This window comes from Gossypium hirsutum, chromosome A09, assembly GCF_007990345.1.
Source record: "Gossypium hirsutum isolate 1008001.06 chromosome A09, Gossypium_hirsutum_v2.1, whole genome shotgun sequence".
Taxonomy (NCBI): Eukaryota; Viridiplantae; Streptophyta; class Magnoliopsida; order Malvales; family Malvaceae; genus Gossypium; species Gossypium hirsutum.
In genome coordinates, this window is record NC_053432.1 from 68,383,355 (window position 1) to 68,407,793 (window position 24,439).

A 24,439-nucleotide genomic window follows, 5' to 3' on the forward strand; every position below is an offset into this window, starting at 1 on the left:
GTGGTTTCAGGAAATTTGTACTTGCTTTATAATAGAGCATGTTATGGTATGAATTTGCTTGCTTTATCCCTTGTTCCCTCTAATGCATTCGTTTGAGAATCGAAACAGAAACTTGTGATTGCCAACACAACCCAAAGCACTGTGAGAAGCTCTCTCCGCACAATAAGTCTTGCAGATTTTGATTGGTACAAAAGAAGTGGTAAGAAGTAGGGATTTTAATACTGGAGTCCCATAACAGATTTAACCATATCACCAACATTAGAGACCGATTCAAGTTTCTTGAGTTCTCGTCCTATATCAAACATTAGAAACCGATACGGTGAATAAAGCAATCATATTATATTAGTGCTTCACTCTTACAACATGTCTTTCGTTGATGGTGATGAATCATGTAGACTACGCTCGTGCTGTTTTAAATAACTCCTCCCACTTTTCTGGATCGGTTCCTGGACCTTCCCCCTGCCACGTAAATTCAATATCTTCATTTTGGCAAACCAACTTATCAACCAAAAATATGCTTAATAACTTCTAGTAAGATCCTAAAATGATGTTACTACCCTCAAACAAGGAATTCACATAACTCTACTCATTTCTCATCTTTCGATAATCACAATTAGATTACAGATTCAAATCGCACCATGTTTCCGTTTTAGAAAAAACCTAAAATGTAAGTCATTGCATGTATGGAATCCTACACCTGCTATAACAAATTGCAGTACTTACCTCAACTGAGTTGATTTCGTAAATTTTGCCTTCAGTAAATTCTATGTCCATTGCTTGTATGCAAGCTTCAGCAACCACAAGTCTGCTTACTTCTCCCACCAGATTATCTCCTGTGTCATTTTCCCCCCCAAAAGTGAATCATATAGACAGCTTATAATTTGCTTAATCATATGTATATGAATCTGTCTCCAAAGCTTTTGCATGACTTAAAATGTCTTTATGACTAGAAGAGCCGGTCATAGCAATTTTTTCTTGTCAAATTTATGTTGTTGGCAGTTACTATCAAATCTATCATCTTTTCAATGGTGCATAAAAACAGCAGTTGAGATTAAATTTACTTAACCATTGCTAATGGTGCATAAAAAAACAAAATGAAAAAATATATCATCTTTTCAAGCAATCACCAACTTGGTAGGAGGAACATCTAAAATAGACACACACAATGGGAATGTGTGACACTGTGAATGCAAGTTCATTGCCTTGAAACCATAGAGTAAAGCCAAGCTACTGTATACTTGCAGTTGAGATTAAATTATCATAAATGGAAAGCCAGAACTCAAACTCTAGATTGCTAATTCATAGAGGATTTCATAACATGTTAAAAGGACTACTCAACCTTGAAGCTAGAAAAAGTACATAAGGGCCTGAAATAATAATTTCTCTGAAAATTAAAAGGTTAAAGAGTAATAATATTTGTTTTAACAAAAACTGGACCTAAGAAAATAATGCTGAGAAACCAATCTAATTTTTGGTCCAAACTGTAATAGATATTTACATTTTTTCTCCTTTTTGCTACAAAGGAGGCTGCACTCTATAGAATATGAGAAGGGGTTGCCAATGCTGGGATTTGGACTCTGACTTTTTGTATACCACCTCTTTAAGGGTGGCTGCAAGGCATTTTTACAATCTAACCCAGTGGGAACTCAATTTCAACATACCTTAATCAGTCAGAACTTTTTATTGTCTATAATTGCTGTTGAAATACGTTATACATAACAGTTTTACTATTTGCGCCACTGGAAAACCTGATTCAACATACCTTGACCAATGACAACTGCACGGCGTTGTCCAGCAGTGGCTTTAAGCAAAGTGTTAAGATCATATGATGTGTAAGGTCCATCTGTCAATCTACCAGCTCTGTACACAAAAGGGTATTGTTTGGAGAAACATTGAAGTACATCAGCCAAAAGCATACTGACGCACCATTTCATGCTAACAACGGAAAACATTATGATTACTCACGTACCTGATAATGGTAAATGGAAGGCCAGACTCACAAAGAAAATCTTCCCCTTTCTTTTTATATTTTAGAACCCCAAAAATGTTCATAATGCTGCAAAAATTAAAATAAATATAAAGTTGATTAGAAGTAGCTGCAAACCAACATCCCTCAGATATTTTGTAGCAAAAACCAGTATTAATAGCTGCACAGCAAGAGCCCCACATTCAATGGTACTAAAATTAAGTTAAATCATATCATAATTGCGATTATTATATATTACTCCTGCATTCCTTTTTCTTTGTCTCTCCCTTTTTCTTGGACGGGGATGGTGAGGAGAGGGGAAGGCATGAAGCTCTTTCACAAAAATCATTCATACAGTAGAAATAATAATGGAATTGAAGTTTAAAGCCAAAAGAAAACAGACCATTAGTGAACAAAAAACATGTAATGGCATTCACTGTTTGATCATTTGATTGCTAATCAAGACACAATAGCAGTATGATACCGATTGCTAACTATGTGCGTCAGGTTTTGATGATTGGGCAGAAAATTAGTTATATCTATGAACTGTACTTTCTGGCTCACTGAGCATAACATGCTCCGAGTCCGTGTTCAAATTGGTCACAACAAAAGTTCAGAATTTACAAGACAAAAGTGCAAATTATCTACGAAAGAAAGCATACTCAATGATGTGGTAGAACTTGGTATTGACCCCTAGTTGATGAGGCTGCAAGTTCAATTTTCCAATATAGAGGCCTTAAATAACATGATTGAACTATGAGATGATATTTCACAATTTTTTCAGCATGGAATCCGACATGATATCTCTCTGTTTCACTGAATTAGAAGTCCATTTCTTATAATACAGATGGAAAGAAGAAATATCCAGGCAGTCAGTAGAAGTCATAACACTAGCAGAGAGACAGAGGCAAGTCATCACGAACTCCATAATTGACTATCCAAAAGATTTTCCAAATACTTATTCTTCTCACCTCCATGGTAGTTCATTGAACTTGGTTACACCAACTGATGAAACAAGAACTACTCTCTTCAATGATGAAGGCAATGCAGATACAAGATTCCTTACACCCTCCCAATCTTCAAAAATAATACAAAATAGTCAAAATCTGTGTCTCAGTGCACGTGTACATTTATGCATCAGTTCATGTGGAGGGACAGAGACATGATTGGAAGCTTGGAGGAAAACTTTTTACGTTATTGATAGAGCAATATCTGATAATTTTAATGACTTTAAGATTAAAAAAACAGTTTAAAATTTATTTGCACAAAATCATCTCATAATATATTTATTTTTCTAGTAATTTGCAAAATAAAGAAATCATCATGCACGAATTTTTTTTACATAAAGTAACTTAAAAGGTAAGTGCCACATGAAAAGTACATTTCTTGTTGTACACAATAACTAATGCATGCCTCCTTAATAAAAAGAGAGTTGGATTCTAAACTTTTTACATTTAATAAATTCAAATATATTAATAATTAAGTAAATTGGCAAAAGTTTTAACCTATGAGAGGCCAGACTTAAAATTTGATGAAAAAACTTAGGAAAAGTTAGGACATAAGTTTGGAAAGGCTAGGAGTGATATGGGCTCCCTAGACCCCGTTAGCTCCATTCTTATCCATGTGCACGTAAATGCACATGACATTATAGATGCACTAAAGTCATAGATATCAATATTGAAATGACCAAAGCTTGTTCATCAACAATTTCAAGTAAAGAGAATGAACAAGTTAATGCTAAGTAGTATATATTTATCATTACAAAGCATGCAATATTCCATGGAAAATGCCAAGGTAGATGTTGATAATGTTGGAAAATTTGGACATCACATATATAATAAGGATAATTACATGTTATTATTTACTATCATGATAGGTTAGCCCAAATTAAAAGTGATCTAATTTGGTTAGAATTTTATTGGGCTTTTAATTATTAAATAAATAAAGTATGGGTTAAATATATGTAGATACTCTTCTAATCAAATTCTAATTAATGATGGGCTAATTAGAATTTGATTAGAACTAATATGCTAAGGTTATAAATATTAGGGTTATGGTCCCCAAATTATACACAATATATCTTTTCTAATATCCCATCATTAGGAAAGAGAGAGCAGATATTCTCTGAATTTCTTGTGTGCTAATTTGGAAGATCAAATCCCCAAGTTCCAGAAAGTTTCAAGAAATCTATGGATTCAGGTACGTTTCCGCATCTAGTTTTGTTCTTGATTTATTCTTAATGATTTGACATGACAGATTCTGGTTTATTAAGTTATATTGTAGATTTATTTTATAAATTCTAACAAGTGGTATCAGAGCCTCGTCATATCGAATCATTGGGAATTGATTCAGGTTCTTCATTTGAATAATTAATTCATGAAATTTCATGGGTTTTATATTTCGGATATATATGTTGTTTTTTGAAGATTTATATTAAAGTTTTTTTTTATCTTGAATTCATATTAAAATAAAAAAATAAAAATAATTGGGTGATTTTCATATTAAAATTGGGTAATATTATTTGATACCTACGTTTTTAAGTTTTATTTGAAAATATTGTGATTCAGTTCCTGTGTATTTGTAAGGCATGTGATTATTATTATTTTAATCCATATGACATTTAATATATATATAGAAATTGATTCATATCTATGTTTTGTTTGTTTATATAAATATATAAAATATGCATGCTTTGATTGGTTTAATGTTTTGGAAAATAATATAAATATATATTTATGTTTTATCTTTTAATTTGATTGAAAAATGAAATTAAGGTAAATATTTTGGAATAAATAAATTCAGATTTTGGCTTTTAATTAAGGATATCTAATATTTTAAATAAATTAGTTGAAACAAAATGCCGCCAAAGTGACCTCTTTTGTGTAGATTAGATTATTTGAAATATTAAGATGGTTATATGTTTTTGTGATTCATGCGTTTATTGATTGACCCAAAGGTAAGTTAATATTTGGCAGAATTACAACGACATCTGTGGTGATAAATGTGTGACAATTATAAGGTATTTTATGTAAGCAATAAGTTAGTCCAAAGATTAATTCATTGCTTGACATAATTTATTGTCAATGTTTGATTGCTACAACAAGAGTACCGTTTACTGTTAATATTACTGTCCAAAGACTTGATATTAATGTAGTGTTTGGTATCTTGAGATGGGATTAGCCATTATATTGAATTTATTGTTTACTTATGAATATTGATTTAAGCTTGTTTTTGTTCTCTATTCAGCAAATTCATCTTCTGCTGCTACAATATCTGCTAATATAAATTCTATACCCATGCTTAATGGAACTAATTTTAAGGAATGGAAAAGGCACTTACTTATAGTGCTTGGCTGTATGGACATAGACCTTGCACTAAGGGAAGAACAACCTGCACCTCTCACTGCGGAAAGCACCCCTCATATTAAGAGGGACTTTGAGAGGTGGGATCGTTCAAATCGCATGAGTCTAATGATCATGAAACACAGCATTCCAGAAGCCTTTAGGGGCACAGAATCTGAAGAGATTACTCAGGCCAAAGGTTTCCTTGATGAAATTGAGAAACGTTTTGCTAAAAACAATAAGGTTGAGATGACATCACTTCTGACTTCTTTGATGTCTATGAAGTATAAAGGTCAAGGAAACGTAAGGGAGTACATTATGGAGATGTTCCATACTGCTTCAAGACTTAAGGCACTTAAGATCGAACTTTCTAAGGAATTGCTTGTTCTTATGGTTTTGGTATCGCTTCTTGCACAGTTTAACTAATTTAAAATTAGTTATAACTGTCAAAAGGAGAAATGGACCCTAAATAAGCTCATTTCTCATTGTGTGCAAGAGGAAGAAAGGTTGAAGCGTGATAAGTCTGAAAGTGCTCATTTGGCCAATGCCCCTAAGGACAAGGGCAAGAAAAGAAAATATCAGAATGAAGCTGCTAAGGGTCTAGCCCAAAAGAAACAACAACAAGCTACAAAGAGTTGTTTCTTTTGTAATAAGTTTGGACACGTAAAGAAAGATTGTACCAAATATCATGCTTGGCGTGTAAAGAAAGGTATAATTCTTAATTTGGTCTGTTCTGAGATTAATTTAGCTTCAGTACCTAGAAACACTTGGTGGATAGATTCTGGTGCTACTACTCACATAAGTGTTTCTATGCAGGGTTGCTTGAGTTACCGAAAGCCAAGTGATGGTGAAAGACACACATTTGTAGGCGATGGGAAATAGGTAGAAGTGGAAGCAATTGGGCATTTTAGGTTGTTATTAGGAACTGGTTTTTATTTGGATTTAAAAGACACTTTTGTTGTACCGTCATTTAGACAGAATTTAGTTTCTGTTTCTTCGTTGGACAAATTTGGATATTATTGTTCATTCGGAAACAATCAATTTAATTTGTCTTTAAATTCAAATGTTATTGGAACTGGTTATTTAAATACTTATGACAACCTTTATTTGCTAGAAACAGTTGTATCCTATAATGAAACCTTGCATGTGGGATCACGGGGTATTAAACACAAATTAAATAAGAAAAATTCAGCATCATTATGGCATAGGCGCTTAGGTCATATCTCAAAAGTTAGAATTGAATGCCTTGTGTCTGATGGTATTTTAAAGTCCCTTGACTTCACAAACTTTGATGTTTGTGTCATTGCATCAAGGGAAAATAGACCAAAACCAAGAGATTGGGTGCCAACAGATCTTCAGATGTCTTAGAATTAATTCATACAGATATTTGTGGGCCATTCCCTACGGCATCATGAAATGGACAACAATATTTCATAACATTTATAGATGATTACTCACGTTATGGGTACCTATATCTCATTCATAAAAAATCTCAGTCTTTGGTCGTGTTCAAAACTTATAAAGCTGAAGTTGAGAATCAACTCAACAAAAGGATTAAAAACGTTAGATCTGATCGTGGTGGTGAGTACTACGGTAGATATGATGGCTCAAGTGAACAATGTCCAGGACCATTTGCGAAATTCCTAGAGGAATGTGGTATTGTCCCATAGTACACCATGCCAGAATCACCTAGTATGAATGGTATAGCTGAAAGACGAAACATGACTCTTAAGGATATGGTAAGGAGCATGATTGCTCATTCTACCTTATCTGAGTCCCTCTGGGGAGAAGCATTAAAGACAGCAGCTTACATTCTGAATAGTGTACCCAATAAAGCAGTTGCAAAAACACCTTATGAGCTTTGGACAGGTCAAAAGCCTAGTCTAAAGCACTTTCACATTTGGGGATGTCCAGCTGAGGCAAGGCCTTATAGGCCTCATGAAAAGAAATTGGACTCCAAAACAATAAGCAGCTACTTTATTGGCTATTCTGAGCGATTTAGGGGCTATAAATTTTATGATCCCATAATAAAGAATATTTTTGAGACAGAAACTGCAACATTTTTTGAAGATGTTGATTTTGGGGGGAGAAATAAGGTTAGAGACATTGCTTTTGATGAGGAATTGGATTCTAACTCAATTCCTACTATCACTTTTGATGATGTTCAGCTTCTTATACCTATCATTGATCAAGAAGTGAATCTAGAACCTCTACAAGACAATGTTGAACAACTCCTCATTCAAAATGAAGTAATTGTTCCAGACGAACAAACTCAACAACCTCAAGAACAAGTGCCATTAAGGAGGTCCACAAGAGAAAGGAGAAATGCTATTCCAGATGATTATATTGTATTTCTCCAAGAACATGAGGATAATAATAGAATGATGGAAGATGATTCAATCAACTTTCATCAGGCCATGAAAAGTTCTAATTCTCAAAAGTGGATTGATGCCATGAAAGATGAGTATAAATCTATGCAAGACAATAAAGTTTGGGAACTTGTCTCATTACCTGAAAGTGTAAAACCAATTGGTTGTAAATGGATATTTAAAACCAAGAGGGATGCAAATGGAAATATGGAAAGGTATAAGGCATGTCTTGTAGCTAAAGGATATACTCAGAAAGAAGGTATTGATTTTACAGAGACCTTCTCTCCAGTTTCATCGAAAGACTCCTTTAGGATAATCATGACACTTGTTGTTCATTTTGATCTTGAGTTACATCAAATGGATGTTAAGACTGCGTTTCTTAATGGCGACATTGAAGAAACAATTTATATGGTGCAACCAGAAAATTTTGAGTCGAAAGACTCAAAGAATATGGTTTGCAAATTGACAAAATCCATCTATGGACTCAAACAAGCTTCCCGTCAATGGTACCACAAGTTTCATCAAATAATTATTTCGTTCGGTTTTGAAATGAATATTGTTGATGATTGTGTGTATCACAAATTCAATGGGAGTAAGTACATATTTCTGGTTCTATATGTTGATGACATTTTGCTTGCCACTAATGATATAGGCTTATTGCACGAAACCAAGAGATTTTTATCCAAGCATTTTGAGATGAAAGATCTTGGGGACGCCTCCTTTGTTTTAGAAATTCAGATACATCGAGATCGATCTCGAGGTATTCTTAGATTATCACAAAAGAGCTATATCGATAAAGTACTCAAAAGGTTTGGCATGCAGAATTGTAGACCAAGTGACACCCTTGTCGCTAAAGGAGACAAATTTAGTCTTACTCAATGCCCTAAAAGTAACCTTGAAATTCATGAAATGCAAAAGATTCCCTATGCATCAGCTGTTGGGAGTTTAATGTATGCTCAAGTATACGCGTCCGGACATTGCGTACATTGTTGGGATGTTAGGCAGATATTTAAGCAACCCTGGTATAGACCATTGGATAGCAGCCAAAAGGGTTATGAGATATCTTCAGAGAACAAAAGATTACATGCTTACTTATAAGAGATCAAATCTTTTGGAGGTCATAGGGTATTCTGATTCTGATTTCGCTGGATGCCAAGATAGTAGGAAATCTACATCAAGCTATATTTACCTGTTAGCCGGAGGAGCTATATCTTGGAAAAGTGTCAAACAGACACTTGTAGCTTCGTCCACTATGGCAGCAGAGTTTGTAGCATGCTATGAGGCATCAAACCATGGAATATGGTTGCAGAACTTTGTCATAGGGCTGCGCATTTTGGAGAATGTAAAAAGACCACTCAAATTATTTTGTGACAATAAGTCAGCAGTGCTGTATTCCAATAACAACAGGAGTTCATCTAAGTCAAAGCATATTGACATAAAATTCCTAGTTGTAAAAGAAAGAGTGCAAAATGGTTTTAGTTATTTAGTTATTTTCTGATCAGAAATAAAGTATTCAGTTTATTCACTCTGTTTATTATTTTGAAATTGACCTCACTTAAGTTTAAGGAAGGACCAGTTGGAAATAGACATGTTTAGATCATATTGCATGTAATTTCCATGCTACACATCCATACTTGATCTATGTCATTTGGTTGTGTTAATATACTTGATCATTGATGGATTTAGTTACGATATTTGTAACGAAAGTCGTCTTGGTTCTATGTTAATATAATTAATGGACGAGATTGTACGGAATGCCTTTTGGATATGATAGTAAAAAATTTTGAGCTCATAAGGTTATCTAATGACATGTAATTATAAAGTAATTAGTATATATATGTGGTCCAAGTGGGAGATTGTTGGAAAATTTGGACATCACATATATAATAAGGATAATTACATATTATTTACTATCATGATAGGTTAGCCCAAATTAAAAGTGATCTAATTTAGTTAGAATTTTATTGGGCTTTTAATTATTAAATAAATAAAGTATGGGTAAAATATGTGTAGATACTTTTCTAATCAAATTCTAATTAATGATGGACTAATTAGAATTTGATTAGAACTAATATGCTAAGGTTATAAATATTAGGGTTATGGTCGCCAAATTATACACAAGATATCTTTTCTAATATCCCATCATTAGGAAAGAGAGAACAGATATTCTCTGAATTTCTTGTGTGCTAATTTGGAAGATCAAATCCCCAAGTTCCAGAAAGTTTCAAGAAATCTATGGATTCAGGTACATTTCCGCATCTAGTTTTGTTATTGATTTATTCTTAATGATTTGACATGACAAACTCTAGTTTATTAAGTTATATTGTAGATTTATTTTATAAATTCTAACAGATAACAGTATGCATTAATTTTCTTTTGTATATTCAAACAGTTTCTGACCTACTCTTTCAGGCGTATTATCTCCATCCCATCTCTTGGAAGGAAATGCAGTTGTTCCAGTGCAACAAATCACATGTGTAACCCCCTGTACAAAAAATGTGAAAGATTAATACAAAAATCATATGTGAAAGATTAATTCTGAACTGTTAGAGGTACTAATGAAACCCAAGAACGGTCATTTATCTAGAAAATAGAAGGAAAAGTTTAAGGTCAGATAAATAAGAAGCACAAACTTCAAATATAGATGGATCTAGATCTGCTGGGTTTCGAGTGTCCCCTTTAACAACCTATCAAATTTTCAAAAATATTTTTTTAGAATAAATTTAATATCCTGAATAAAGAGAGAAGAATTTTAAAAGCGAGAATGCTGTTTACTACATAAAATCAAGGATATTTTAAGAAACATAATCAATGGGCATGGTTGATTCATGCATCAGATGAAATTCCACCTGTAGCTTCTCTTCATCTTGGTTACCAAACAGAGAAATTGCTTTCTCAGGATCTCTTAATAGTAGGCGTGATTTGATGTTCCGATTCAGCAAAGATGCCACTACCAACTGCCCTGAAAAGAAAAGCAACTTGCTGATATTATGAAAAACATGTAAAGTTTGACACCGACCACAAGTAAAATTTAACCATTCAGTCACTTTGCTCGTGAGTGCACTAAGCCGAAGAAGAATTAATCCGTACGTGGTTACGTATGTTTGTTTTCATGTTTACCTTTTTCTCTTTTGTTCTGCTTAGATACAAGACCAATAAAATACTTCAAGTCAATGTCAAGTAGAATTTGTAAATGACCTAGATGAGACTGTATGTTTTACTCAAAGAGGGAGACCTTCTGCATCTCCAAATTCCTTCAACAAAATGATTAACTCAAGACTCTTAGTTTATCCGATACTATAGCATCTAAGACAAGATTCACATGTAAGAATGTATTGTATGTGCTTTGGCATTGTTGAGGAAGTTATTGGATCCCTGCTTCATCAGTAACGAGCAGTGTAGATCTCGCATCTGCACCGTACCCTTTGTGAGTTTGAACTATGTCACAAAATGGAACTTGCTGTTGCTACTTTAACATTTACCTAAAGCTCACAATTAACTCGACTTCTAAAAGCATGATTACTTACACCATAATTAAACAGGGATAAGTTAAAAACAACTGATACCACATTGATATCATTGTATGAGAAGTATGTTGAACTAATCTTCATATAAAAGGGAAAAAAGAAGAAGAAGCTATATGACATTATTATAGATTATGGATCGTGGGATAACCAATACATCTATAATGTAACTGAAACAAGAGTTTTAACCTGTTATCGGTCAATGTGCACCAGTGAAATTATTTAAATTTATGCATGTTTACCAGAAAAAGAAAAGCTATTTGGGATATGCTTAATTGATTATGGAATGTGGAACCAATTCAATTTGTGTTATACATTGGCGTATAGAAGGGATTAAAGTTCTTTTGTTGACTACGGTGCAATGATACCAATTAGAAACATGGTAACATGAAATATGGAAAACTTTGTTGATTTTATGAATAACAAGTACACGGAAATATGGTAACATGAAACCAATTGGAAACATGGTAACATGAAATACGGTACAAGGAATGATATCATGAAATATGGAAATATGATAACATATCTGATTATATAAGGAAATACACGCATCTCCTCATGTCATTCCTTGTATGGTAACATAAAATATGGTAATAAAGAAAAGCATAATGTCAAATTTAGCTCTAAATGTTTACACCTTTTGTCATTTTGGCCCTTATTCTTTTTTGAGCTAAATTTGACCCTCAACCTTTTAAAAAGAGCCTTTTAGTACTCAAACATGCAGTCAAGACAAGTTTCAGTCATAGTACTCAAATTAAATGGCCTTTAAGATTTTGATTAAATTTTAACTTTTAGAACATTTATATAGTAATATATTTCAAACAAAACGTATGATATGTTTGAAACAGTATAATTGGCCTACTTAACCAGAGCTATGCAAAAGTAATTTTCAGAACATCTGAAACTCATGTATGCCAATCAAAACTCAATCAAGCTTGAGCTTCTACCATGTTTGGCAGTTGAATTGAGCTCAAACTTTCTGCTATATCGACTGACTCAACTTATCTCTTATATATGACAGAAATCAGGAAAAAAGAATCGCCCAAAAATATATCAATAACTGTATTATGTTATCTTATATAGAAGAAGTACGCTAGAATTGGTATTAAGTGTAAAAAAAAGTAAATACTACAAAGAAATTCACTAATTGGTAAAGCAGGAAAAAAATAACTAATAAAGTGCAGAAAGCAAAACTAGAGTACTTAAGGTGAGTGACAGATAGTCGACACCAATATTGGTAATTTTGTTTTCTAATTAGTCTGTATATATTTGGAAGATTATAGCCTAGATTCTTGTCTAAATATGAGACAGAAATGAAAAGCAGGAGCAACCACCCAAGTAATTGTTAGTTCAACTTAAGGGGAATTCAAAAAAAAATAAAAATGCTACGGATACTTTCTAAACATTAAACTAAGCCAAATGCACAGTTCAATCAATACATTTACAAGTAGCAGCTCCAAATAAGCAAATACAGTAGAATTATACAAATGCAAAAAATAAAGGGAAAAAGAAAAGGAGGTGCTCACCGACGCCACCGGTGGCGCCTACGACAAGAACAAGCTTAGAGGAAGAAGGAGGAATTGTTTGGGAAAGAAGGGTAGTTTCTGAATTTGAAGACTGAATTGCTTCATCTTGCACAGCATTCACTTTCATCGATAATTGTCCTTTAAAGCCTGAGTTGTTCTTGGAGAACCCATACCCATTACAACAATTTAGCTGTGGAACTCCCGATTTTGATTTTCTTGGTTTTGGGGATTTCTCTACAGGGAATCGGAATGTCAAGGAGAGCTTGGTAGCCATGAAAATAATTTCTTTTTTTTAATTAAAAAAAAGAAGAAAAATAAAAGAAAAGCAGAGGAGCCGTTTGTTTGTGGTAGTTATATTTCCCGCTGGTTTTACTAAAATGTCCGTCATATTCTTCTTGGAAAATTCTACAACAGCTACGGCACTAACCCAAATTTAGAATTGGTTTGTATTTTAGCTACTCAATTATTAATTTTTTCGATTTAGTTATTAAACTTTTCGAAGTTAATTTTAATTACGGTGTTAATTGTTATTAGATGAGTGACGGGAAGTTGTTGCGGGCTTTTTTATTGGTCTAATAATAAATTTAGCGTTCAAATATTTACATATTTTTATCAATTTGACCCTAAATATAAAAAAAATCAACAAATTTAGTTCCCAATGTTTATAAAATTTGCTATCTTAATTTAAGTTCTAAAAAATCTAATAAATTTAACCCTCAACAACTACAAAATGATAAATTTTGATTTTAAAATTTATAAAAATTCAATAACTTAATTACCTTACCATCACTCAATCAAACATTTCCTTTGCATTGAGTATGGTAAGCCAATTCCTTTAAAATCCACGTGATAGTTACCGGATGTACTAATACATATTCCTAGATACATCAAAGGTGCTCTTGGGCAAAGTCTACTATGTGAAGATCATACAACTACACAAATTATTGGATATTCAGATGTTGATTGAGTAGGATTTCTCTCAAATAAACGATCCACTTCAAAGCATTGTACTCTCTTTGGGGGTCATCTAATATCATGGCAGAGTAGAAAGTAAGATGTTGCAACAAGATCAAGTGCAAAAGCAGAATATCAAGTGATGGTCTTAGTTACTTGTGAACTTGTTTGGCTAAGGCAATTGCTTTAAGAATTGAAATAAAAAATTATCAATCTGATGAAGTTAATATACGATAATCAAGCAGCCTTAAATTTGATGTTTCATGAAAGAACAAAATACATAGAGATTGGTTATCATTTTATAGGGCAAAAGATTTAGTCCGGATGCATTGTCACTAATTTTTTCAATTCAAATTATCAATTATTAGATATTTTAACTAAGGATATATATATAAATATATAAAACAAGTTATTAGCCTATTGCCTTGTATGTTCTAACTTAAGGAAAGTGTTGTGATAGTAAAATTAGAGACAGATTGTGTAGTGATTTTAGGGATTGATAGACATGAAATTAGGGTGTAAAATGAGGTGTAAAATCTGTGTAGTCTTAGTCTTTCCTTTTATTGTACAAGTAACTACTCTTCATGCTTGAGGTATTGAATCAAGCTGAATTTTTATTTCTTACGTTGTTAAGCCCAAACAACAACCAGTTTCTCTTGTTTCTTCTCCTAAAACAACAATCATTCTCTCTCATTCTTTTCTTTAATTTTTTCTCCATTAACAGGTGTTTGTTTAGACTTACGTCAAGTCTTGCATGTCATGGGCTTAGGATACATTATGTTGGTTGTGGTCACGGAAGGCTAAACATTGTTTTCTTGAAATGTGTAGCAAAATGAAAAATGAATAGAAAAGCAAAAGAAAAGAAAGCAAAAAAGAAATTGTACTAAAATATGAATTCAAATTGAAAATTTAAAGAAAAATGGTACAAATGCTTCGAATTTAAAATATGTTAGTTTTGCTTTGTAAGTGATTAGCCTTCAAATTGGAGACAATGAGTTATGAGGGAAAGGTGAAGTGAAAATGAATTGAGTGCTTCTTTTGGGAAAGATGGGAAATGACTTGAACTGTTCAATCAATCTTATGGGAAGTGATGAATTCTGGATTTTAAGTTTTGGGAGGGGGTTAGTACATTTTTCAAAATTTTTAGGAGTTCAATGACAATTTTTTTTTAAAAAAATTGGGAGTCCAATTTTTTTTTTTAAGATTATTGAGAAATGAAATTTTTTAACAATTTTGAGATATTCTAAAAAGTTCAAAGGAAAACTCATAATTTCTAAAAATTTTGAGTCAAAGCCCCCTAAACCTTTTAAACAGTCTGTCATTTCTTATGGGTAACTAAGTGATTAGGTTAGATATTTTTAAATTTCTTTTATCATAGCTTAATCCGAGCCTTATATCATAATTAAGTTAATAAGATCTAATGACCCTAGGCATTACTTCAAAATCAGAAAGGTATAGACCTGAAAAGCTATCAAACATATCAACTGTTGAGTCCATTACTTATTTGGACATTTTTAAAATATATATAGTATTTTAAAATTTGTAAATAAAAAGTTATAAGTAATTAAAAGTTATATCACTTTATTATTAATTAAAAGTTGTCACTATTTATAGTGATAAGTTATGTATCTTAAATTTAAAAGTTATGTTACTTGATTATTAATAATTAACCATAATTATTTAATAAATACTCCTTTAGAGAGGCATTATACCTCTTATAAATAGAAATGAAATTTCATTTGTATGACACACTTAAAAATATAGAAACAAAGTTTATTTCTATTTCTTCTATCATATTTTATATTCCTAGATTATTCTATAACGAATTGTTGCAGAATTTTTTTATAGAAATTGATATTATTGTTATACTCCGCTCAGTGCTCAGTGTATTGTTTCCGTAAGTGCAAAACGCAAATAGTTATCGGGCTTCATTGTATCCTCAAGATTTATTTACTTGAAACTTATTTGCACACCAAGTATAGGTGAGAGTTAATAGAACCTTAAAATAGTGACTTGATACGCACATTGTAGTCTTGTCTTATTGCTTCATTTTTTTTTTGTTTGAGTTATTGTTCATGTTCCGTTTGTGTGTTCGAAATTTTCCTCATCAAAATTCTACTCTTATAAATACATGCCTTGAAATCTTTGTTAATTTCTCAAAAATTTATTTTTATCCTCACGCACCAACATTATTTGCATTTAATTTTTAATCCAAAGTAATCATTTTGTTGAAAAGATCATGGACATACGAGCACTTAAGCATTCATGGCCCTAACTCTGAATATATGGTTGAACTATGCTTATTTCATCTGAGTCACTTTAGCACTATTGTAGCAATTTTAGTTCATTGATGAACTTTTAGTTAATTGAGGTTTTATGTTAAATTAAATGATTCTAGACGAAAAAAAGTCATGTATTAAGGGTCGTTATTATTTGTATGTGGTGTGTTTAGTGATTTTTCTTGAAGACAAGCTAAAGGGTAAGTGTAGTAGAGTTAGTAAGTGTATATTTGTGACATATTTTTAGGTGTTTTACGCTTAGTTTTTGCTTCTTTTAAAGTGAGATTACTTAGGTTTGGTGTCAATTTGGTGTTTTGTTTCATTTGGTTTTATGATAATTTAAAAATATGCATTTTGGTCTAATTTAGTTTTAAGTTTTTCTCCTATTTGAAATCATGGCTGGTGGACAACATGGAGAATAGATTTGGCTTTTGGTTTGAGGACTTCGAATGGGAAATAATATTTGCAATTGTATGTTGGAGCGTCCAGAAGGCTCGCAATAGTTTCGTGTTTAATCAAGAGGCAATTGGTTCAAACTGGCCTTGGGCAAAAAGCATCAGAAAGGCAGTTGTGTACGCATCTAAAAGGTTTAGATGTGGAGCTAGCAATGAGGGGTAGCAACCACCGCCTTGCAGGTGGGTTAAGGTGCATGTAAATGGGGTATAGCAGGAGTAGCTTAAGAGCGTCTGCGAGGGGGTGTCGTTTAAGACTGCCAAGGGAACTGGATGGTTGGTTACTGCAGGGATGTGGGAATTTGCGGCGTATTGCAAGCTGAATTTTGAGCCATTCTTGATGGATTATTGTCATTGTGTGCTCGTGGAACCTAACAGTGCCACAGCAGTAGACATCCTTAATGACTGGGAGCATGAATTGAGACAACTTTCCTAGGCGCGATGCATTATCGAATTTTATCGAACTTTCCTAGGAGGTGTGGTTGCAGTGCATTCAAAGAGATGCTAATGTAGTTTCTGATTTTGTTACAAAGCAAGGAATGAACTCGGTCCTGGATAGACATGCTTGGATGGTTAATTGTGATGTTTACTGATTGTATGAAGTAGAAAATGATTTAATTTGAGGAATTATGTAATCGTTTGTGTTAGATCAATGAGTTTATAAAATGTATCCAAATAGATTAGCAGCAATGCGATTGGGTAATCTGAAATCCAAAGAAACCTTTGGATATATATTTTCAGACCCAATTATGTGTGGAATATTATATATAGCCCATGTCCTATTGCATTTTCAAAAGAATCATACTTCCCTACTCGTATATTTCAGACATGGAGTAACAAAGGTGCTTTCTGATAAATTGAACTGTCCAATGCTCAAACTGCATGGATCCATATCTAGTTGCACTTTGTTGTCATGTCAAAATATCTTCTTTTCCACCTCATTTGATCGCATTCATTGTTTCATAAAATTTTCAAAAAGATGTATTGAAGAAAGGCGCAGGAGAAGATTGTGTTGTCAAATGAATTGAACGCCAATCAAACTTTCTTCATTCTTCAATCATATTGCCGACCAAACCGTAGACAGATTTGAAGTCTACAACTGTGGAAAACACGACAACTTTCCTCATACCTTTGATGCCGACACAATCAAATGGGGAAACCTTAAACACATGTTTATGAGTTGGAGCCACCCTTTTTTCTTATAGGCGGGTGGTGGTGTTACTTATCTGGACCATTCAGAAAAACAAATTATCCAACTCCTTTTGCTTTTATCTTTCTGCTACTGCACTCTTCCGGGTTTAGGGTACGGTTTAGTCCATCAATCTTTAACAGTTGGTGCCATTTTATGAACTCCACTTTAATTCTGCTTTCCCAATTTTCCTTTGATACCTTTAAAGCAGTAGAGGATTTTTTATTTATTTATTTTTTATTTTTACAAAAATATCACTTAATGGGTAGTTGGTTAGCTAATTTTTAGGATATTGCACAAACCAACCTTCAAACTTTAAAAATAACTTTAATAAATAAAAAAAACTATGGGCTCTAAATATAAACAATAAAATAGGCATGACTATAAAAAATGACATTGTATGAACTTTAATTCAACACAAAAAAAATATTAACAGTTGAATTTGAATTTTAAAATTTAAAAAGTAAAGGGATTAAATTTTTAAAAATAAAAAATATAAGGACTAAATTCTAAATTTCTAAATCTATTTATTGCTTTCTTTCAAAACTTTTTTTTTTTTGGCTCAAGTATGTTTTGCTTTATGTTTAAGATTCAAATCTTTTGAGAGATAGCAAAGTAATAGTAGGGTTGATAAAGATAGGAAAGTAATGTGAGGATTGGATAAATTGGAAAACGATCCAAGCAAAGAAATAAAATAGATTTAATGTTCTTTTGTTTCACTGAAGATACCACTTGTAAAAAAGAAGGCATTTTCATGTCAGTTTTGTCCGAAAGTGGGAGCACAAAGACAAACATTGAAGGCGAAGCGAAAGAAGCCAAACATATGTTCCATCGGCATCAACGTAATATACAACCAAATTAATTATAAAGACGGCAAAGCCTAACCATTTGGCCACTTTTATTTGTAGTTTTCAATTCTGAGTGCTGCTTTTTTCTTCATTCCAATTTTTGAGTTGAAAACGATGTTTGAGATTTCAACCATGCCTTTTAACTTACCAAACTCTCCCTTTCTATTTTCTTTGCTCAATTTTGACGGACCTTTCAATTAATACATTCCTACATTTCTTGTAAACAACTCCAAAGACCATTCTTTTGGATCTTTTATGCCCGACTCTCTTTCCGACAACATTGGTTTTATTGGCAATCTTTATATTTAAAACTGAATTTTAAATACATGACCCAGTATTTAACCATTACAAATGGATTATTTGAGTAACTAATAGATTAAGAATTAATACAATTCAGATTAAAACCAATAAACTAGGACTAATTGGATTAAAACTCCTTAAAATGATGGGACTCAAAGACCTATACATATAATTTGCATTATAAGTCTCGAACATGGTTCGGGCCGGATGGATGCAAAATTTTATGCTTGTTTTCTAAGCTCGGCTTGAAAAATGAGTTTAAAATTTTGTCTAAGTTTAACCCAGATTAAAAATGCTAACCCAAGCTAGATCCGGTCAGCTCGTATTAAAATTTTTTAGATTATTTTTATATAAAACAAATTTAAAAAATATAAAATATCAAACACACTAAAAACATTAAAATAAATGTTTTCCAAAATATTAAAAATGCATTAAAAAAGTCTTTATACTTAAATAACACTAAGATAATTGCAACTTAATAAGCAAATACCTTTAAAATAGTAGCAAAATTAACAATAAAACAAAAGTTATATAATATTCAAACAATAACAACAAAATGATAGCAATATAATAGCGAAATGAAAGAAAAAAATAATGAAATGACAACAAAGCAAAGGTAAAAAAAGAAAGTTTAAGTTGATTCAAGCTGAATTGGGGTCAAAAAATCCAACCCGGGCTCGATCCATTTAAAAGTGAGCTTTATTTTTTGTCTAAACCCATTTTTAGCCTATATTTTTGTTCAATTCCTTCCATTTTTTGGGTGGTTTTTCAAACCTGAACAGGTCACCTAAACCTATGATCAAGTTTACTCAAAACTCAAGACTTCCACTTTTACTAAAAAAAAACATTTATTATTTAAAACATAGTAATTATTAAAAAATTTATTTAATGGATTGTTAATTCATAAATTTATTTGTTTGGTAAATTATATAATGTTATTTTATTAGTAAATAATATTTTTAAAACTTGCCTTTACTTATTAATAAGACGAAGTGTTTTCTTTTTGGGATGTAAAATTACAATGTTACAATTAAATTAAATAAATTTGGATAAAATTTTCAAATTCATAATAAATTCTAAATTAAAAATTTATACAAAATAAAACTCAAATCTGAATATTCAAAAAATAATATTAGTATGTTTCTACGTAAATAAACTCTAAATATAATTAAAGAACTGGATACCTGAAATAGCTCAATCAATTTGGTGTTTAAGTGATGAATCCATTAACATAATTAATTAATATTATATATTTATAATGATTTCCCCCCTTATATTTTAGTTTCTAATAATGTTGTTTTAAGATAAATAAAGTTTTAATGAAAATTACAAAGATTCGATAATTGGTATGTAAAAATAAAATTAGAAATGGCTTTTTTTTTTCGTTTAATTAGAAATGACTTTTAAAGATTGGATCCACTGAAAACTTGAAAAGTTTTTTTTTATTCCTTTTTCTTTTTTTAAAACTGTTGTCTTGATTAAAAAAGTCAACGGGTTTGGTGGCCCATTGGCCTGATCGCAGGAGCATAGCCGAAGGGGACACTAGGCTTTCGTCCCCTAGTTAAATGGGCAAATTTCTTTTTAGTCCCTCCTCAAAATTAAAAGATTCAATTTAAGTTTTTTTTAAAATTTTTGATTAAATGAATATATATATAGTTTTAATCGTTTGGAAAATTTAATAATTTAATTTAAGTTTTTCTAGTACAAGATTTTTAGCTTTGGTCTCCTAGATTTTATAATCTTATCTCTCTCTTAAACAAAAATTTTTATTTTGCCCTTGATGGATTTGTCAAGTTCAATTTAGATCGGGTTTGAATAAAAAAGTTTTAGTTCATGGGTGAATTCTAGACTTGATCCATTTTTAAACAATGCTTTATTTAAAATTTAATTATAAAATAAATAAATGTTAAATAAAACTATATATTTTATTATTTTATTATTTAAAATATCAATATGAATTTTTTGTTTTTTAAAATCAAACCTCGACTCAGTCTAATCCAATCATCAACATTTCTAATTGTTGTAAAAACAATTTATTAAAAAAAAAATAAAAGATAGTGAATATAGGCTTGACCTATTGTAGGTGAACACTTTAGACTAGTAGTTGTAATCTCTGCCTGAAAGATTTGCTCCTATCTTTAAATTTTCTAATTAAAGTATTGTTTCATAGTAATTCATTAATTGCAACCTTAAGATCTATTGTAAAACGTGATTAAAATAAATGACACGACAATTAAAAGAGTTTTTTTTTTAAATTGCAAGAAAAGAAATTAATGGAATAATTTATGATAGAGGGTGAATGGTGTTGTGTGGGCCATTTAAGGCAAACATTAAATGTTAGTTCCAAACTCAGTTTGAATTTACCAAAATATTTGACATAAAAATGATGCTTTATATTTTGGTCACAAATGCTATTCACATGGGAGACTGTATGTCGTCAAAAAAGAGGGTTGGATTTTCAATGTTACCTTGGACTTAATATTTAAGTATTTTCATTTGTTATTTGCTATTTATTTTACTCACAAATGTGTTTAAATTGAATGTAGAGTATCGTATTTTTTAGTAGGTGAAGTATTTTTATTCTGTGATAAAACTCAACATAAACACTTCAAACATAATACTAACTATCGTTAAGAGATTTACCTTACTCTCAACAAAGCAAATCCAACTCTCATAAACTTTTTATACCTATTTTTTTAGGTGAAAATAGTTGGGTAATAATTTAAAAGATTACAAGCCATTAACTATTTTATGATAAAAACGAGAGGAGAAAACTCAATTTTTGAGGTTTCATGGTTGAACACGAAAAATCCTATGCTACCACTAATTCTTCAAAAAATGGTTTGCAAATTAAGATATGATAACTTTTCTTCTCCCAGTTAAATTCTATTTTTAGTTTCTTACTTAAATTTTGATTACAGTAAGTTATTTTAATAATAGTTTTCCACTTAAACTCTGATTAGTATAAATTATTTTAATATTATTTGACCTAAAAATTTAGCCTATAAATATGCATTTTTCCCACCTAAGAAAAAAAATAACTCATTACACATTTATGTATTAGTTTTTACAAGCTTTTAGAGAATTTTGTATTTACGGTTTGGGGATTCTTATTTTGGGTTTTGAGGTTTAGTTTTATCTCTATTTTTTGCACTCTTCGTTTTTTCCGTTTTAGTGAAATTATCTTTACCCGTGATTTTTTATCATCTTCGGAGGGGTTTTTTCACGTAAAATATTTGCATTCGATATTTTTAATTTCTTCGTTATTTTACTTGTTCGTGGCTTAATCGGGTTTATCCCCAACAAATTGGTATCAGAGTTAGTTCGATTTCCACAACCAACCTGTTTAGAGATGGAAACAAAAAGGTTTGATATTGATAAGTTCGATGACATCACAAATTTCAATTTGTGGCAAGTTCAAATGACGGAAATCCTGATTCAAGGCAATCTTAATAAGGTCCTTACAAATAAAAAGCCTGTAGAATGGATAAATCATAATGGGATCAGTTAGATAAAATTGTTCCATCCACGATTCAATTATGTCAAATAAATAATGTGTTGCATGAGTTTTGATGGAGAAAACGACATTCACCTCATGGAAAAAGTTAGAAACCCTCTACACGACTAAATCTCTGGCTAACCAATTAGTGCTGAAACAACGGTTGTACACATTCCGCATGAATGAAGGTGATCATCTTAGATATCACATTAGTTAATTTATTACTCTTTTGAATGATTTAAAGAATGTTAAGGTTCATATTGACAATGAAGATCAGGCTTTGATATTATTGTGCTCTTTACCCCCATCATACAAGTCCTTTAGGGAGACCCTAATCTATGGCAGAGATAATCTCTCATTTGAGGATGTGAAGGGTTATCTATTGAGCAAAGACAAACTCGACAATGAGTTTGGTTAGGATAGCAAGTCAGATAGGTAAGCTTCGATTTTGGTAGCATCAAGGAATCGAGACAAGAGATGTCGCTATTGTAAGAAGTTAGGTCACGTCATGACAGATTGTTACAAATTGCAAAATAAAATGGCTACTAAGAGCAACGAAGAAGATTTAGCTTATGCTAATTTGACCAATGACAAGGGTGATGATTTCTTGTTGGTGTCAACAAGTGAAAGTTTTAAGCTTACATCCAAGTGAATCCTGGATTCAAGGTGTTCTTTACACATGTGTCCCAACATAGACTGGTTCTCCACATATAGTCAGTTGAATGTAGAGTTGTACACATGGGGAATGATTCATCCAATAAAGTAACTGATATACGTACTGTTCAAATCAGGATGCATGACATGACAATTAGGACACTGTCAAATGTCAAGCATATGCCTCACTTAAAGAAAAATCTTAGTGGGAATTTTTGTCTCGAAGGGTTGTAGAATTAACATTGAGTCAAGAAATATTAAGGTATCCTGTGAGGCTCTCGTTTTGATGAAAGGTAAAAAGATTGATAGTCTTTATGTTCTGGAAGGATTAACAGTGACTGGTAAAACAGGACTTCACTCGTCTGTTAAGGAGTTGAAGTCGACTCGTTTGAAGTGTAGACAACTTGGTCAGAGGAGGGAAAAAGGTATGATCATTTCATATAAGAGAGGTTTTCTTTTGCGTGCAAGTTTTGAAAAGATAAGGCACTACATTCGTGGAAATCAGACCCAAGTTAGTTTTGATTTGACACTATATAAGTCAAAGACTAGAAGTCTTCCAGCGTCTAAGCATAACTTTGACTCAGTTAATATCCTACATAGTTCGAGATAAGCCCATGGCGGGATTTGACAAAGAAGGCATTGTGAAAATACGAGTCAATGTGGAGATTTGTAGAGTTATGTCTCGTATTTTTTGACTTTTCTTCTCCCAGGTAAAATCTATTTTTAGTTTCTCGCTTAAAATTTGATTAGTGTAGGTTATTTTAATATTAATTTTGCACTTAAAATCTTATTAGTGTAGGTTATTTTAATATTATTTGACCTACAAATTTAGCCTATAAATAGAGGCCGTTCTTCCACTTTAGAAAAATAACCCATTACACATGTAAGTATTAGTTTTTACAAGCTTTCAGAGAATTCTGTGTTTACGTTTTGAGGGTTTCTATTTTGAGTTTTGGGGTTTAGTTTTATCTCTATATTTTGTACTATCTCTTTTTTTGCCGTTTTAGTGAAATTATCTTTACATGTTATTTTCCTCTTCGGAAGGGTTTTTTCACGTAAAACATTTGTGTTCGATCTTTTCAATTTCTTGATTATTTTACTTGTTCGTTGCTTAATCAGATTTATCCCCAACAGTAGATAAAGACTATTCCAATTTCTTTATATTTAGATGGATTTGTTGCTGATTAAGACATCCATATATTTGTACATGTTATTTGTTTGCATTACAATTATATTTAAAATATCGTATGTTTATATATTGAGAAGCATTTGATTTGCTTTCCAAAATCTTCTGCAGAAATGACTTGTTGATGATAGATTTGCACAAGGCGAACAATGTGAGATACGTGGTTTATTCTATTTAGTATAGAATGGAGAACTGTCAGACAGGATAATTGGAGATGAGGGTAGAGAAGAGTAGGCAAGAGAGAGAGAGTAGGAGAGTTAGAGAAGGAAAAAAATCAGCTTTTGTTTACATGTTTTGGTCTTTATATATCATTAGCTACTTGTTCCAAGGTGCTACCTGTCTAATTATTATT

General features: G+C 31.8%; 1 protein-coding gene across 2 annotated transcripts; it reads right to left on the minus strand.

Moving 5' to 3' along the window:
* Positions 1-197: 197 nt before the first annotated feature.
* On the minus strand, positions 198-13,091 carry LOC107889300 (uncharacterized protein At2g37660, chloroplastic). 2 transcript variants are annotated; one of them, XM_016813669.2, is made up of 9 exons: positions 12,727-13,067; positions 10,526-10,638; positions 10,310-10,363; positions 10,077-10,161; positions 2,938-3,043; positions 1,970-2,056; positions 1,763-1,860; positions 724-833; positions 198-459 (listed from the first exon to the last, which is right to left on the minus strand). In XM_016813669.2, exons 1-9 carry the CDS (start codon positions 12,998-13,000, stop codon positions 397-399), a joined length of 990 nt encoding a protein of 329 aa, XP_016669158.1. In that variant the 5' UTR covers positions 13,001-13,067; the 3' UTR covers positions 198-396. The 2 variants fall into 2 exon arrangements, with proteins under 2 accessions (XP_016669158.1, XP_016669159.1); XM_016813670.2 differs by lacking the exon at positions 10,310-10,363 and having other exon boundaries at positions 12,727-13,091.
* Positions 13,092-24,439: the final 11,348 nt, after the last annotated feature.